Genomic DNA, 15,923 nt, shown 5'->3' with positions numbered 1-15,923 from the left:
TTTTACATCCCTCTCTTCTGCAGTTCAGGAAATGCTAGAGCATCTCTGTATTTTATTAATTCCTTGCGTGCACTGGGCCCAGCATCACTAGACACGCTGCTTGGATAAATAGCAAGGCTTCGCTGATTGTGTCGTAGTGATATTTTCTTTTTCAGCTGTGTTTGACTTTTTCCAGTTTGTGGAGATGTCGATACTTTCCGTGTAGGTGTGGACCACTTTGGGTTTCGTCTGCCTACATAGCTTGCTGTAGCAGCTTACGGGATCTTGTCTTTCTTAGTCACCGCAGAAGCAAGTCGCAGACTCCCCAGCGTGCTCGGGTCGAAAACCACAGCCTGAGTTTAAATATGCTGTATCGAGAGAAACAGAGAAAGAAGATTATTGCCCGAGTGCAGGCGGGGAGGCGGCGGTCTCTGGGTGTGACACTGCCTGTGCTCGTACTCCTGCCACACTTCTAACAAAATTAACCCTGATTTATATAAATCACCATTTCAGGCCTTAAAGCACAGCCTAAGTGGTTGTAATTGTGCAAAACTTTGGGCAAACAAGTATGTGGGGTACTTTAAACCAAGGGTTTGCCGAAAGGTTGCAGATTTTGAGACCGGCTCCAGGCAGAGAAGCAGCCCAAAGACGCGGCACGCGTCATCCCGTTGTCCCCTTGCCCGCCGAGCAGCAGCGCTCCGGGGTGGATCTGCTCCATCACAGTGCTGGCTTTTGGCTGCATCTCTTACAAGAATATTTCCACTCTTCCCTCTGAGCTAATACGTTTTACCACAAGCTTTCCTTTTGAAAGTGAAGTTGTCAGAAGAAGAGCCTAAAACTTAACATGAAACAGAGCCCCGGAGTCCAGAGGAAGAGGATAGAGGACAGGGAATGTGGCGCTGGTGACGAAGTGGTGGCTGGGAAGCTTCTGTTTCGAACTGGCTGCCGGGTGGAGAAACCCAGAGCTCTCCCGACTTCCTCGCAGAGGTCGTCCTGGAAAATTTACAGCTCTGAGCTGATTGTTTGGCTTGGCACCATGGTCAGGATGCTGCCTTGTAAACTTAATAATAGCTGCCCTCTTTTTAATTTGTTTGACCTTGACTACAATAATTTATTATGTCCATTAGATCTTTTTTTTTTTTTGTTAAAAAAAAAAACCCAGACCAGCACAACAACAAAGAATTTGGCTCCCTTTTCTTTCTTCTGTGGGACTCTGGTTTTGAGCTCCTCGGGTCTGATGGTACGCTGCGCGTCTGCAGTTGTGTGGGACGAGTTAAGGGGACAACGTTAGCGAGGAGCTTCCCTGAGTTTGTGCTGTGGCAATTTGCTTTTCCCACTGTCTGACTTCGAGTATGGTTTGTTCCTTTTTTCCCTGGCAGCCCCTTTTGGGGAAGAGCTCATTTGTATTTTCAAAAAACCTCATTGCAAAGAAACGCGCGACTCCAGAAATAGCCCCCCTGTTTTGTGTGTCTGCTAATTCTTGTAGGTCACTACGTCTCAGCAGAGCCCAGGACACAAAGAAAACGAGATCTCTTCTGTTTGTGTGATTTATTTTTTTTTCTTAATGCTTAAAGTGAAAGCAGTCTGCTGGCACAGCCTACCTTAGTTTCTCCCTCCTGTCACTTGCAAGTTTCCTCTCTGTCTGTTTGTTTAATAGATCCTCACAGAATATTACACTTTCTTTACAAGCCCAGTGTTGGGTAGAATAATTAGACTTGCTTGAACATCCTGATGCACAAGCCAAAATTGTCTTCTCTGTCTGTTGTAGAAGAGCACACGTTTCGCTGCGAGGACTGCGATGAACTTTTTCAGTCAAAGCTCGACCTGCGGCGACACAAGAAGTACGCCTGCAACGCCGTCAGCTCGCTGTACGAGACCCTGAATGACGAGATCAAGCAAGAAGGTCTTGGAGATGGACAGGTCTATGAGTGCAAAGACTGTGAGAGGATGTTCCCCAATAAATACAGGTACCGGAAAATTGCCAGACACTCCTCTGGCCTGCCCTTCTCCCTTACTCCTGCGTGCTCCTGTCCGGTGATGGCAAACGTGGGACCAAGGTGGGACCTGGGTGGTTCAGGACGGCTACGGGAGTCTGGCTTTCCTTTCTCCATCGGGTTCAGGAAAGCAGATTTAGGATCCTTCAGTGTCCTTAGCTATTGGACAGCATTTTATTTCACCTTAATCTTTGCAGCAGCTGCTCCTGTGTCATCTGGGTCTGAGGGAGAACAGTGGTATTACATTCTGCCAATATTTGAATGGAGACTTTTTAAATATGTAATTCTTGGCCGTTTGAGATCAGTGGGTATAAAGAGGCGCTGTTATACCAAGAACTCTTAACATGGTCATAAGCTCCTATTTGATCTTGAAGAAGCAATTAAAAATTTCTCTTCCAATCAAATTTTATGTTTTAATTACAAGATAAACAAGACAAGATATTCTCCATCTCATATTTTTATTTGCAATAATTATTCACATGTTGTTATAAGGCAGCTCTAAACAAGAATTAAACTTTTTTTTAAAGGAAAAATTATTTGTCCCAATAAGTTTTAAGTGAAAATGTCCATCTTCCAAGTGTAATGTGGTGGTAATCAAATGCAACTTTAAAGCAGAGATCTTTGAGATTTCTGATTCGTTTGCAATGTGAGACTCAAAAGGTTAAGTATTAGGAGCCAGTTTTAAAAAGTTGAGGATTTTTAAAAAATCATTTTAGGCTTGTGTTTATTTGCATCCTAAGACTTTAGCTCTTGGACTGCATTTTCAAGGTTTTCTCCACAGCATGAGGACTAGAGTTTTATCTGTTTACCAGAGGCAGGAGTTCTCACATACTCATTTCAGTTGACCTCTTAGGTGAGCAAACACCACGCATAGCAAGATTTGTTATAAAATTATGAGAACTGCAATCCTCTGTCATGTAGTATGTAAGCAAAGCAAAAACATTGAGCTTAAAGCCGGTGTAAGACCTGTTTCGTTTTAGTTAATTTAAAAAGATGGTGTTCAGTAGGATTAGTCATTTTGAACTGAATTATATTGTTACTTTCAGATCTTTTATCTAGGTAAATGAAGAGAAAAATCCATTTTAAAAAATGTAGGGAAAGGTGAAACGTGAAGAACATCTCACCAGTTTCTCTGTACTGAAAGAGCTCGGCTCTTGGCTGTGCTGGGGGCGTTCTAAGCGTTGGCAATAGATACGGGCTGCCAGTGGTACCCTGCCGTGGTCCTGTGAGCACGGTTTGGTGGCTTTATTCCTCACCTCGTGGTTCTGCGTTGGCTGCTTTTGGTTAGATACTAGGAGGCTGCAATTCTCTTAATTTTTTTTTTACCTGACAAGAGGAGAACTTCCTTTAAATGTTTTAAATATTTATGATTTTTAGTAGAAATTCCGGTTCTTCCTTCTCTCTAGCTGTGTTAGAAACCTTCTCCTCTTCAGCTTCCAGCACTCTGTAGTTTTTATGTTAATTCGGGACATGCCCCACAAACATCTCAAGCTTGAGGCAAAGGTCCATGCGTGTTCTATCGTGGGTTTCCAATTTTTGAGCACGCTTAGGTGGCAGAGAGGCATTTTCAAGGTGTTTCCAGCTAAACTCCAAGTCCTAGGATGTCTGGAGTGGTGAGAGGAGCGCCTGGGCTCAGTGGCTGCGTTGCCTTTTAGACCATTGATTCCAAAGAGTTGAGTTGGGATTTTTTTAAGCAAATAACATGAAGCCATTTTTTTAAACAGGGGAAAGATAAAGTTAGCAACATCGCTATTCAGTGTACCGCACGCTGACGGATTTAGTGAAGCTGGGAGAGAACGTCCACGTCTATCCCTGCCCCATCAATCTGCTGCATTTTGTGTACAAAGCAAGCCGCTAAAACACAGAATATATCCAGTCAGCGCACCTAGATGGTCTTATAATTTTTCAGAAGTTAATACAGACCAAATCAGGAGTGCCACTGGGGAACTGAAATTGGGCATTTAGCAGCTGACTAAAGAAATAAATGTTTTGCTAATCCCAGTAGGTACTTGCCTCTAAACAGCGTATTAGTTTGTCCATATTTGCTCTAAATAAACTCGTAAATCACAGTTAACAGGACCGTGTTTTTGTATATGTGTGTGAAAGGGATCTATTTCTTTGCATGTGTAAAAAATTTTGTAGTATTAAGAACACCGTTTCTTTAGCAAAATGAATATTGCTTCTTCAGAATTAGTGAATTGGCAGTTTATTAGGGGCATGTTCATGAATATTAACTGTCTGGCTGGAAGGAGGAGGAGGTTCTTCAAGGGAGTAGCAGGCTGGTGGCTGCTTAGATTGGCATGTGGAGTTGCCAGGCAGGTGGCAGTCCCACCAAACCTGCTTGTGATGAAGCCGTCTTCTACACATTTGCCCTTGTTCATGTGCCAGCAAACGCCCTCAGGACACAAAGGTGTCAGTGCAATTAGTCCTTACACTGGGAATTTCGGCGGACTCCAGCTTCGGGTCCGTCGCGCTCCATCAGCGTGCAGGCCGGCGGTACCTGTTGGCACACAGTCCCGCGGGGATGCAGGTCCCCGTAGCCATCTGAACAGTGAGAGCAGCGTGGTCCTGAGGAGGTGGCAAGGCTGAGTCGATTCCTAGGGGCCTAAATCCCTCGGGTCCTTGGAGATGCCCAGGAGTTACGGGCTGGGAAGCTGTCCTGCAGCATTTAATGAAGACTGGCAGGATTTTCTAGTAGTGTTTAGTTTTAATGTTCCTATAAAAAATATAGCCGTGCTTTAAAGTTCTGTATGAGTGGTTTAATATCGATCTGCAGGGGATTTCAGGCAGCAGCAGATTTCGCATAAGTTCGTCCTTCATCATTGCTCACAGTAAGGAGGAGCGTTTGTAACTCCCGTTAAACTGCCCTGAAGGCAGCAAAGGACGCGCGTTTTCCTCCTTTGTTTCTGAGGTCTGGTCTGAGCGGTGCAGTTTCCAGCCTGCTGAGTATGTTTTACAGCATCCCAGACTTCAACGGAATGGTTTCCCAGGCTCCGTACCCGCCCCGCTGCCCCGGCAGTGCCTTCCCCTGCGTGTCACACCTGGTCGGGTGGCCCGGCGGAGCGCTGGCTGCTGATGCACGGGGAGAGGCTCGGGCGTAGGGGAGGCAGGGCACCCCGTGCCTTCCTCGGAAAGCCATCCCTGCCGTGGCCCTGCTCCAGCAGCCACTTCGGTTTGCCATCGTCCTCCTGGTTTGGGAGAAGCTGCCAGTTGGCAGAAGTTGAAATTGCCGAGTTAAGTAATAAAAGATGTCTGACATTTAGAAGTGAAATGTGTTTGCACCTTATCATGTTTCTTTCCAACGTTAAGTTGCTGTGTTCTGGGAAGCCGTGGGCTTTGTGCCCACGAAAACGGCAACACGATAGTCTCAGCAGCAACAGCTAATATCTTGTCTTTCCCTGTGGGGATGCCGTAGAAGTCTTGGTCACAAAGTGCTCGTTTTTCCCTTCAGGAACCTGCAGGGTCAGGTCTGGTTTTACCTTCCTTTTCCCCCTTGTAAATGGACTTGGGTATTTAATAAGAAATATCATAAAACGCAGCGACGTTTTGAGGCAGAGTAGGGCAGCTTCCATTTTTGAAGTAAATGCCAAAAAAAGAAGTAGTATTTGTGTGTCGCTGCACCTCTGATGGCCGATGTGCTGCTCACCTCCTTTTCACAAAGGCTTTTGCGGTCGCGCTCTGCGGCAGCAGTTGGTCCTGGAGCCCCCTCCGACCCCACGGCCTCTTTCTCTGTCGCCGTCTCTAATCACCTCTCTCGGTTTCAGACCCCCCTGACTCGGGGCAGGGGTTCGGTAACAGTATATGCCTTGGCAGTCAGTGCCCGGTTCAGGTGGGCGCTCGGGGCCGGGCTCCGCTCGCTGCCGGCCCGGGCGGTGGGCTGCCGCGCGGCGTGCGAGGTCAGCCTGTCTGTCTTTCCCAGCCTGGAGCAGCACATGGTGATCCACACCGAGGAGAGGGAGTACAAGTGCGACCAGTGTCCCAAGGCTTTCAACTGGAAATCCAACCTGATTCGTCACCAGATGTCTCACGACAGTGGGAAACGGTTTGAATGTGAAAACTGTGTTAAGGTACGGCGCAGGACGTGGTAACCGTGGGCAGCTGCGCCTGGGAGGGGGTGCTGGGACCCGGGGGAAGGGAGGGGGTCCAGAGGATGGGTGACCCGTGCTGGTGGCCCGGCAGTGGTGTGGAGCGTGGTAACCCAGGGAGAGAGGTGTGCTCGGCTGGCCCCGGCATCTCGGTTGGGATGTGGAGCTCAGCCTTGCCCCGAGCAACGCGCCTTTGGCCTTTTCCCAGGTACTGGAGAGGCTGCCAGGGGGGTGGCAGGTGAGCGCTGGGAGGGCAGAGGTGTGGAAGCAAAGAGCTGTTAAACTGCAAGCACCACACTTTGGAGAGCGTGCCAGCAGCACGGCTCAGCCCTACGCGGTTCATCGTCTGTTTGCCGTGGGAGGTGAATATCCTGCACTCCTTGTGCCAGGAGCAGTGGTGTCAAAAACTGGAAAAAATAATAGTCAAGCTTTTCACATCTACCCTCTTCTCCCTACTGCTTTGCCTCCCCTCCCTCAAGGCTTTTCTCTTTCAGGTGTTTACCGACCCCAGCAACCTCCAGCGGCACATCCGTTCCCAGCACGTCGGAGCGCGCGCCCATGCCTGCCCGGACTGCGGCAAAACCTTTGCCACCTCGTCTGGCCTCAAACAACACAAGCACATTCACAGTACTGTCAAACCTTTCATATGTAAGTTGTCATGGCCATCACGGAGCTCGGGCTTTTGCTATAATTGCGCGTATCCTGCGGGGCCCCCCAGCACTGGCTGTCCCTCTGCGAGCAGCCGCTGTAATTTTATAGGTCAGAGCACAAGATGAAATTCCCCAGCAATTTTTTTTTTTTTTTTTTTTGCATGCTCCCTGTTTTTTCAGTAAACATTCGTGGCAGTTTTTGACTTTCTTGACAAGTTAAAAGCTGAGTCTCTCAGCAGTCCTAGCGATGCCATTTTCTCATATCTTTTCTTTCTCTCATCTTTTTTTCCTTAATAATTTTTGAATGTTCATGTTGGTGACATAAATAAATAGCTGACACAGCCTGATGGAAATGTTTTTGAGGGGTGCCTCAAATCCCATAGCCGTTATAAAGAATTTGGAATAGTCACAGAGGGGAGAAGAAGGTGTTTTTTAAAAAGAGTTTTTTCTTCCTTTATTTACTGCATGTTTCATCTTGGTAATGCTTGGAAGCCTAATAAATAGCAGATTAACCGTGTCCGTAGTGCTCTCTTTATTGGAATATTTCCAAAAGGGCATTTTCCCTTGAGAGCCATTCGTCTCATCTCTTGTCGTTCTCGGGGTTGTATATATTTTTAATTGACACAGCACCTATTGGATTTTGAGAACTCTGCAGAAAAGTGGATGGTGTCACAACAAAGCTATAGAAACTTTAGGGACTACTTCCTGACACTCCTCAGAAAGCGTAGTTCAGGCACAGAACGGGATCTGTGTTTGATTCCAGGCTTTGATGTCAGGGTAGGGAAGCCGCTGAACCCCCTTCTGCCTTTTTTCCCTATTGGTATAATGGGAACAGCATGCAAGAGTATCCTGGGAGACTCGTTTCATTAATGTGTTCTGAGATAATCAGATGGGTGTCAGTGGAGGAAGAAAAAATACTCGTATTGCTCATTTTGATGCAATCTTTCATTTGATGACGGGCACATGAAAGAGATAATTTGGATCTCATAGTATTGCTGCAGCGAGATGAATGATTTCTTCTCATAATCTCCTCACTCTCACCTCATAAGAATTAGGGAGTTGTCAGTCTAAATCAGTGTGTGGAGCAGCTTGAGCCTGATTCTGCCTGGTTCAGATGTGCCAGGTGGAGTCGCAGGCATGAATATGGAACCCATTAGCAGCTTGAGGGGAGCCTGGAGGTGGGATTCGCTGGGGGGGTTTCTTGCCCGTTCAGTGGACCAGAAGGGTTTGTGTGGGGGGAGTGTGTTTGCTTGTTTGTTACGATATTATATTTGGCTCTAAAAAAACCCCAAATGATAACCTTATGACTGCAGAACACAGAACAGCAAGAGGGGATAGTATATGCAGAGTTACGAAATCATTGATAACTGAAGACTTAAACAAAAATTTTCCAGTTTTCCTTATTTTAGAATGGTGATGTGAGCTCTCATACCTGTCGCACTTTTCTTTAGGGAACTTTGTGCATCAGACCCGTCTAGGAACTCTTCCTGTGATGGAGAATGGGAAAAAGGAGCCTGAGTCCCTTGGAAAACTTTGCTTTTGTTATCCTTAGTCTTCTCATAAAGTTTTGCCGCAGGGGAAGAGTATAACTTCTTTTTTGTCGTGTGAATGCATACAATAAAAACAACGCAAACGCCACATGGTGTTGAGGCAGTGAAAGCTGACAGCAGGTGCCCTCAGTTGTGGTACAACCTGCTTGAGCAGATGAGCCATTTATTATAAACTTGTGTGCATCTTCTAAACCACAGTATAGCACCCCTTGGCACGTGGCAAGGGAGGTGGGTAAAGTTAGAAAGGGGTAGTTTTGTTTTGGAAAGAAAAGGATACAAACATCTTTTAAAGAAATCCACCCAAATGAGACATTTCTTCAGATATGATGAGTAAATTTGAGAGGGAGCTTACTCATGGTATCCTTACGCGGAAGTATGTGCACCTACCTGTTCATTTGGACGTGCGCAGTAACTGCCACGCTCTACAGATGCTGGTTTTGCGCAGGACAAGAGAAGGACTGACCCTTTCTAGAACCAAGGGTCAAGCAGCTAAAGTAGCATCAAAACCGAGAGAGGCAGCGGTGAACTGGCTCTCCTGACGTTGGCCTGGCAGCCCTTGTAGGGGCACGGCGCTTGGCATCCCTCGGACTGGCCCGTGGCAAGCGCATCTCTTGTAATAGCAAAGCACGGGAACAGCCCGGAGGGGCAGGACTGCTCCGGGGGACTCGTGTTATGCGGATGCTGACACATCCTTCTGCTTAAACTTCCATGGAAACAGGGATTGTTGTAGTTAATAGACCGTTAGCTTTACGGGAAACAAACTGAGAAGTGTTTCCTTTAGGTATTCTTTAGGAAAACGTTTTAAAATGAAGTAAAAAACTAAGTAAACCCCTTCTTTGAAAGTTAAGATAGCTGAAATAATACATGCAGCAGCCACAAAACTGTACGTGTTCAATAATAGTGGTTCAGAAGAACTGGCAAAAGGTTTTAAGGTGTGGTTGCCAAAAACTAGGCATGGCCTGAGCATACTGATTTGGAAAAGCTGTTACTTAAACACTGAAACTTTTCTGATGACTTTCTAGTTCTCCTTCTGTTTGTGTGTCCTTTGCAGCTCCTTGCTGTGTCTAAGCCCAAAGCAGAAATGTTGACATTCTCTGAGGAAAGGCAGTTCCTATTAAATTTCTAGTGCAATCCAAAGGGCAGACCCTTTGGTGACAATCCACTGGACTTTGGGGTGCTCATTTGAACTGAAATATCGAATTTGTTAGATTTCAATAATCTTTGCTTTGAGTTTCAATGGAAAGGAGTTCCCTTCCGAGCTGCCAGTGAAATATTCTCCTGACAGTCATTTGATATTCAAGCACTGATGTAAATCCTAAAGATTTAGAAAAAACATAGGACAACTCAGGCTTGCGTGTACCTATCAGTAAAAGCTGGGAGGGAGGGAGGAAGGACCCCTTCATCACTGAGTTGGAGGACAGGGTGTCGGAAAAATTTGGATTGGGGTCCTTGCCGGCCCAGCTCTGAACAATTGCCTTCCCTCTCTTTGTCTCAGTTTCAGTGGTTACAAAATGGTGATAACAGCAGTTCTGCTGTGAAAGAAGAGCGCGCTAATTCCCTAAGAAGTAGGATTTATTCTTGTGTTGAAAGAGGCATCAGATAGTAACAAGTTACAGCGTTTTGATATATAGAAAAGGTTGGGTGGGATTTTTTCTTACTTTGCCCTGTTCCTTCCACACCAGCAAAGTCTGTAGGGGAAAGAGGTCATAAACAGTCACATTTTGAAAGCTCAGTATTTACAGGTCGTTAAAGAAAACGCTGATGTAACGTTAACTTAGCATTGCTGGGGTGTCTTACTATTTTGACGAAGAGCTCACCCCACTTGTAGGTGAACTGAGGCCTGGCTGGCAAAGTGTTGATAGAACATCCCCATGGAGCGGTTACTTACAATTAGTGGCGTTAAAGGCAGGGTAGGGTTGATTAAATGAGGCAAAGTTCTTCTCCCTTCAGCCTTCAGTGCTTCCTGCCATGCCAGGACTGCAGGGAGAGCAGACTAGCTAATAGAAATACATACTGTCATTAAAATGCATGATTATCTTTACTGAAAATTCCGAAAAAAAGATTTGAGCAGGACCAGCACGTGCCCTCAGATTTCTGTAGAGAGTCGCTTGTTGAGAAGTTCTCTAGGAAGGAGGGTTGTGGAAAGGGAAATGTGTTTTTATTTCTGGGATGGTCGCCTCTGTGAGCCTGGCCCGTGGCAGCTGGCCGGCGGCTGGGGTTCAGGCGCAGCGTTGCTTTGTTGGCTGCTCCTGGGGTCTTCCAGCCCGCTCCCCCTCGCCTCTCTTGTGCGTCCTCGGCCAGGATTCCCAGGGCTGCCTCTTCCTTTTCTGAACATAGCCAGGACCACAGCCCGGCGAGGCCGAGTCCTGCATAAACATTTAAAGAGGGGGAGGCAGCTTTTCCCACGTGCTTGCAAACTGAAGCGATCAGATAAACGCATTAGCCTGATTTTATCCAGGGAGAGCGAGGCACAAAGAAACTAAACGGCGTGCCGAAAGTTGCGTAGGGAAGCATGAGCAGGAGAAATGTGGAGCTGGGTTTCTAGAGATCCAGTTCAGCATATAGCCATAGCCTGCTTTTTACCTCTTTTCTTCTCTCTTCGGGCAAGCACGGTTTCAGCGGCGGGGGGAAGGGCTGGGGGGCACCGGTGAAGCTCTCGTGAGTCCCCTGCCGTTTGCTGTTAATTTCATATTGCTTTTGTTGTTGGTTTCTGTTGATGCTTTAGGTGAGGTCTGTCACAAGTCCTACACGCAGTTCTCCAACCTCTGCCGTCACAAGCGGATGCACGCGGACTGTCGCACCCAGATCAAATGCAAGGACTGCGGCCAGATGTTCAGCACTACCTCTTCTCTCAACAAACACCGGCGCTTCTGCGAGGGCAAGAACCATTACAGCCCGGGGGGGATTTTTGCCCCTGGCCTGCCCCTAACGCCCACTTCCATGATGGACAAATCCAAGCCCTCTCCCAACCTCAATCATGCCAGCTTGGGATTTAACGATTATTTTCCATCCCGCCCGCACCCGGGGGGTCTTCCATTCTCACCTGCCCCCCCAGCATTTCCTGCCCTCACTCCGGGATTCCCAGGGATTTTCCCACCGTCTCTGTACCCTAGGCCCCCCTTGTTACCACCCACACAACTGCTCAAAAGTCCCCTCAACCACACTCAAGACGCAAAGCTTCCGAGCCCCCTTGGGAACCCAGCACTTCCTCTGATCTCAGCAGTGAGCAACAGCAACCAGGCCACTTCAGGAGAGGAGAAATGTGAAAGCAGCCTGGAAAACTCCTACCTGGAGAAGCTAAAAGCCAGGAACAGTGACATGTCCGATGGCAGTGACTTTGAGGATGTCAATACAACCACGGGCACAGATCTGGACACCACTACTGGCACCGGTTCTGACCTGGACAGTGATGCAGAGAGCGACAGGGACAAAACGAAAGATAAGAGCAAACAAACAGAGAGCAAGCCAGATTTTGTCAGCAGCTCTGTGTCTGCAAGTTCCGCCAACAACACGAGTGAGATCCCTCTCTTCTATTCTCAGCATTCCTTCTTTCCTCCCCCCGAAGAGCACTTGCTCCCTACCACGGGAGCAGCTAATGACTCTATTAAAGCCATCGCCTCCATCGCAGAGAAATATTTTGGGCCTGGCTTTATGGGGATGCAGGAGAAAAAGATGGGTTCGCTCCCGTATCATTCCATGTTCCCTTTTCAGTTCCTCCCCAATTTCCCCCATTCACTCTACCCTTTTACAGAGCGGACCCTCAATCACAACTTGCTGGTCAAGGCAGAACCAAAGTCACCCAGGGACCTCCACAAGGTAGGCAGCACCAGCTCGGAGTCGCCCTTCGATCTCACCACAAAGCCAAAAGAGATTAAGCCAATCTTGCCACCACCTAAGGTCCTGCCAGCCCCATCCTCAGGGGAAGAACAGCCACTGGATCTGAGCATCGGCAACCGCATCCGAGCCAGTCAGAACGGAGGGAGAGAGCCCCGGAAAAACCACATTTATGGGGAGAGGAAGCTGATGGCAAGTGAAGTCTTACCCAAGATTTCCCAGTCTCAACTGCCTCAGCAGCCGTCCCTGCATTACGCTAAGCCATCACCCTTTTTCATGGACCCCATTTACAGGTATTAACATACCCTGCCTTAAGCATTTCCTCTAACGAGCTGATTTTCTAGCTGACAGCATCGCAACTTGAGGCAGATCGGGATGTGGGTTGTTTAGACAGAGCAGTGAAAGTCTGCTGCAGCTGATTGTACTTCTCACTCCTTTGTCACAGCACGCTGAATTTTCTGAATCAAAAGGGCTGAATAACTGAAGGGAGTGCTCGTAATCAATACGTATAAAGAACACGTCCTTATTTTGATAAAGAAGAAACTTGACCTATTTAAGGACTCTCCCACGAGCCAACACTAAGATGGCACTTCTGCTGGGGAAATTCCAGAGGTTTGATTCGATAAGAATGCAGAGTTCAGATGCCTCGGAGCCCGGGCTCTCATGGCTTGGGAATGAGTCAGGAGCCCTGGGAGCCTGGAAATGCAGCTCTCCCACTGACTTACTTGATGGCCTTTTGTGAGCCACTTCACCTTTCTTCCTCCCTGCCTCCCTTGTTCTTTCTAATTCCTTAGAATTTGTCAGTTCGTAGGAACTGCTGTTGTGGACCCAGCCTTTGGAACGTTTTTAAGTCTGGAGTACCAAGTACTGTGTAAATACGTGGTAGCGTGTTAGTATCCAGATCTCTCCCACGTGCATTTCTTGCAGACTTACCTTTCTCAGAAGATACGAATGTTCTCGTTTCACTCGGAATGGGTGGGTTTTGAGGAAGGCCCCATTCGTTGTGTCACGCCCAGCAGGAGCTGAATGTGGGAAGCATGTGTGAAGCAGGCTGGATGAAGTTACCCAAATGCCAGTCAAACTTCCAGCAGGAATGAGTTCAGAAGAAGGTGTGCAGTGGAGACTTGTGGTTTTTGTTGTTTTAGAGCTTTTTATAAAACGCCTTTCTAAAGGCAAATTATCTTAAGCTTTAAGGGGAGAATACCAGTGAGTTTTCCTGTTACCCACCCGGGCACTGGCCCGATGTTTGTTATCTTCCTGCCGTGGCTGAGGTGTATTTGTGCAAATAGCGTTTGCTTGTTTTTGGCAAAGGGCAGTGAAAAGAGGTATCCCGGACTAGTTTGATTTAGACATTAACATGGCAGTTAGTTCTCCCTCAGGACAGGATGCTTCGTAACCATCCGTTTCAGTAGGCGGGCTTGGCCGAGAGCGCCTGGGTTCGGTGTCTGGTGGAACAGCCCGCTCCTGGGAGTGGATGGTTTGTGCCTTCAGCGTGACTTGAGCTGAATGTCCCTGGCGTGGCGCGGGGCTGCGTGGCGAGCCTAGCTGCCGCCCGGCCTGCGGGGCAGTCGTGGCTGTGCTGCAGAAGCTGGTGTTTTCTTAGCGCTGGAAAGACTCCTGGTCACCGCGGAGCGGTTATGTCAGCGCCGGGACGGTTCGCGTGAGCGTTCAAAGGGCTGCGAACAGCGAGGGGCGGCGTGGCCGTCACTGCCGGCCGGAGAGGCAGGCCAGGAGAGCAGCACCTGTGTCACTGCCTGGCTGCTGTTGTGCGGTTGATAACTGTGGGAAAAAATGATGTCAGTGTCTAGCCGGGCCAGAGCTGTCAGCTGAGATGGGGATTAGCGAGCCCTCCTTGCTTGCTGTTAAGAAAGCGTCTCTGGCTTTGCCAGCGCTCTCAGGGTTGATGCTGTGTCGCTTGCTTACACGCTCACCGTCTGTGATGGAAATGGCTCCATCACAACCCGGGACCTGTCGTGTGTTCTGTCTGGGACCCTCCCTGCTCATCTCCTCCTGGAAAAATCTACACAGTCCGGCATTTATTTTCGTAAAAAGTAGTGGAAAAAAAATAAATAAATGGGATAGAAAGGCAAAAGCTTGGAGTTAGCTTAGGATCCTGCCACCTCTGGGCGCTCTCGGTAGGAATGTTAAAAAAACATGGGTTGGAAAAGCCGTTGCCAATTAAAATAGCAGCCTCGGGAAAACTGCAAAGGTCCAGAAGACAGATGGAAGTGAAGGATGGGGGCATCGTCTGTTGCATTCCACGGGATGCATGTAGTTTTAGTAATACATTAAAATAGAAAGTCAGTGGTGGAGTTGCTTGCGACTCAGACTTCTGATGTAATGAGCTAAACGGCAGAGCTTCCAAGTCCCAGCTTAAAAAATAGAGAAATATTTTGTTTCTAAACTTCTCTTTATCAGGCTCTCTCACATCATTTGGCTCCTTCGTTTTTCTCCCAAAGGCCACTTAAATCCTTGACATTTTCTCCTGGTGATACAATTTAATGCAGCCAGACAGCCTGAAATCAGTGCGGTTTTTAGCTCAGCCTCGTTAAGGTAACGTTCTCAGGCACTGGGCTGAAAAGATCAGCTTAATCCTCCGGTCGCTGCGGAATTCGGCTCTGACGGGGACGTTTGTGCGTTTGCTGTGTTCTCAGTGCCTGACATGGGGAGAGGGATGGCAAAGCTGTGCGAAGCGCTGTCGCTTCGCTTGGTGATGCACGTGGGGCCGTCTCCTGGGACAGCCAGGGTCCCGCGGGCGTTCCCCTGGGCATCGCGGCCGATTTCGTCACGTCAGGAGGGAAAGGCTTCCCCGGTCGGGGTGCTGCTCGCCGCGGTTTGCTGTGTTACCTTGTGTCAGGGAGAAACTTTTTACGTACTGTTGTACAGATTGTTGTTTCTCTGAAAACTCATGCCCATGGACCACATACCTTCCAAAGCACAGTAGTTCTGACTGCATTTCAGATCCAGCTCTTCTCTTTTCTTCTACCCAGGAAAAATTAAATGCAGATTAAATACAGTTTGCTGAATAGCACTCTGTGTGACTTCTTTTAAACTCTTTGGTAATTTGATCCACACACCAATCAGCTGAAATGCAGCAAAATAATTTGCTCTCATTTCTGCTGGACTAATGTAGTTAAAATGACTCTTACTATTGGATTTCTGCTGGTTTAGCTGAGATGGACTCTGTTCCAGTAATTTAAGGATGCGGCTGCGTTTAGTGGAGTTACTTTCATAACGCTTTTTTCCTACAGAAGACATTTCAGTTTCTCTTTTTGGTGATTCAACTCCATAGGTTCCCTGCAAGTGGAATATTTTGTGAAAGCAAAGCCAATATTTTCAAAAACAGGAGCCTAACTTCAGGATCATTCCTGCGTAGTGAGGTGCTTAAGCGTGGAGTATTTCAGTGCACCGGTGACATCAGAAGTACTTGGGTTCCTTCGTCGCTTCAGGAATCTCCCACCACTTCCTAACTTTTTGAATTGTTGTCCACATGCGCTTGCCAAAGAAACTCAGTGCAAATTATATCTCAGCTGCAAGGCAGAAAATGAATGTGAAACACCTAATGGTTTCAGCACCCTTGGGGCTGCAAAGTCCGGCCCAGTGTTAACTCTTAAGATAAAGACGAACTCTCAAAGGCAATTTTTTTTCCTTGCAGCGGCTCCCTGCTGTGGACTCGAGAGCTTCTCCCACTTCAACATTGCTTTTGCTGTAAATGTGGGTTTTTTCATGATATTTCACAACAGCAGAGGCTTAGAAACCACTGTGGCAGAGGCACTAGCTCCGACACAGGAAGATCAAAATATTTCCTTAGTTGTCAGTCTGATGGCTAAA

At 47.6% G+C, this 15,923-nt stretch overlaps 1 protein-coding gene across 2 annotated transcripts in view; it reads left to right on the top strand.

Moving 5' to 3' along the window:
* Window positions 1–15,923, top strand: part of PRDM16 (PR/SET domain 16) — a 317,495-nt gene that overhangs the window by 280,545 nt on the left and 21,027 nt on the right. For both annotated transcript variants that reach the window (XM_086764499.1, XM_086764498.1), the window contains exons 6-9: window positions 1,748–1,946; window positions 5,893–6,040; window positions 6,553–6,706; window positions 10,984–12,385. In XM_086764499.1, coding sequence (XP_086620625.1) covers window positions 1,748–1,946; window positions 5,893–6,040; window positions 6,553–6,706; window positions 10,984–12,385 — 1,903 coding nt within the window. The remainder of the gene's footprint in view (window positions 1–1,747; window positions 1,947–5,892; window positions 6,041–6,552; window positions 6,707–10,983; window positions 12,386–15,923) is intronic.

Source organism: Chlamydotis macqueenii, chromosome 21 (assembly GCF_036417535.1).
Source record: "Chlamydotis macqueenii isolate bChlMac1 chromosome 21, bChlMac1.mat, whole genome shotgun sequence".
Classification (NCBI taxonomy): Eukaryota; Metazoa; Chordata; class Aves; order Otidiformes; family Otididae; genus Chlamydotis; species Chlamydotis macqueenii.
Note: the sequence above shows the minus strand (reverse complement) of the source record. Positions and strands in the feature narration are given on the sequence as shown.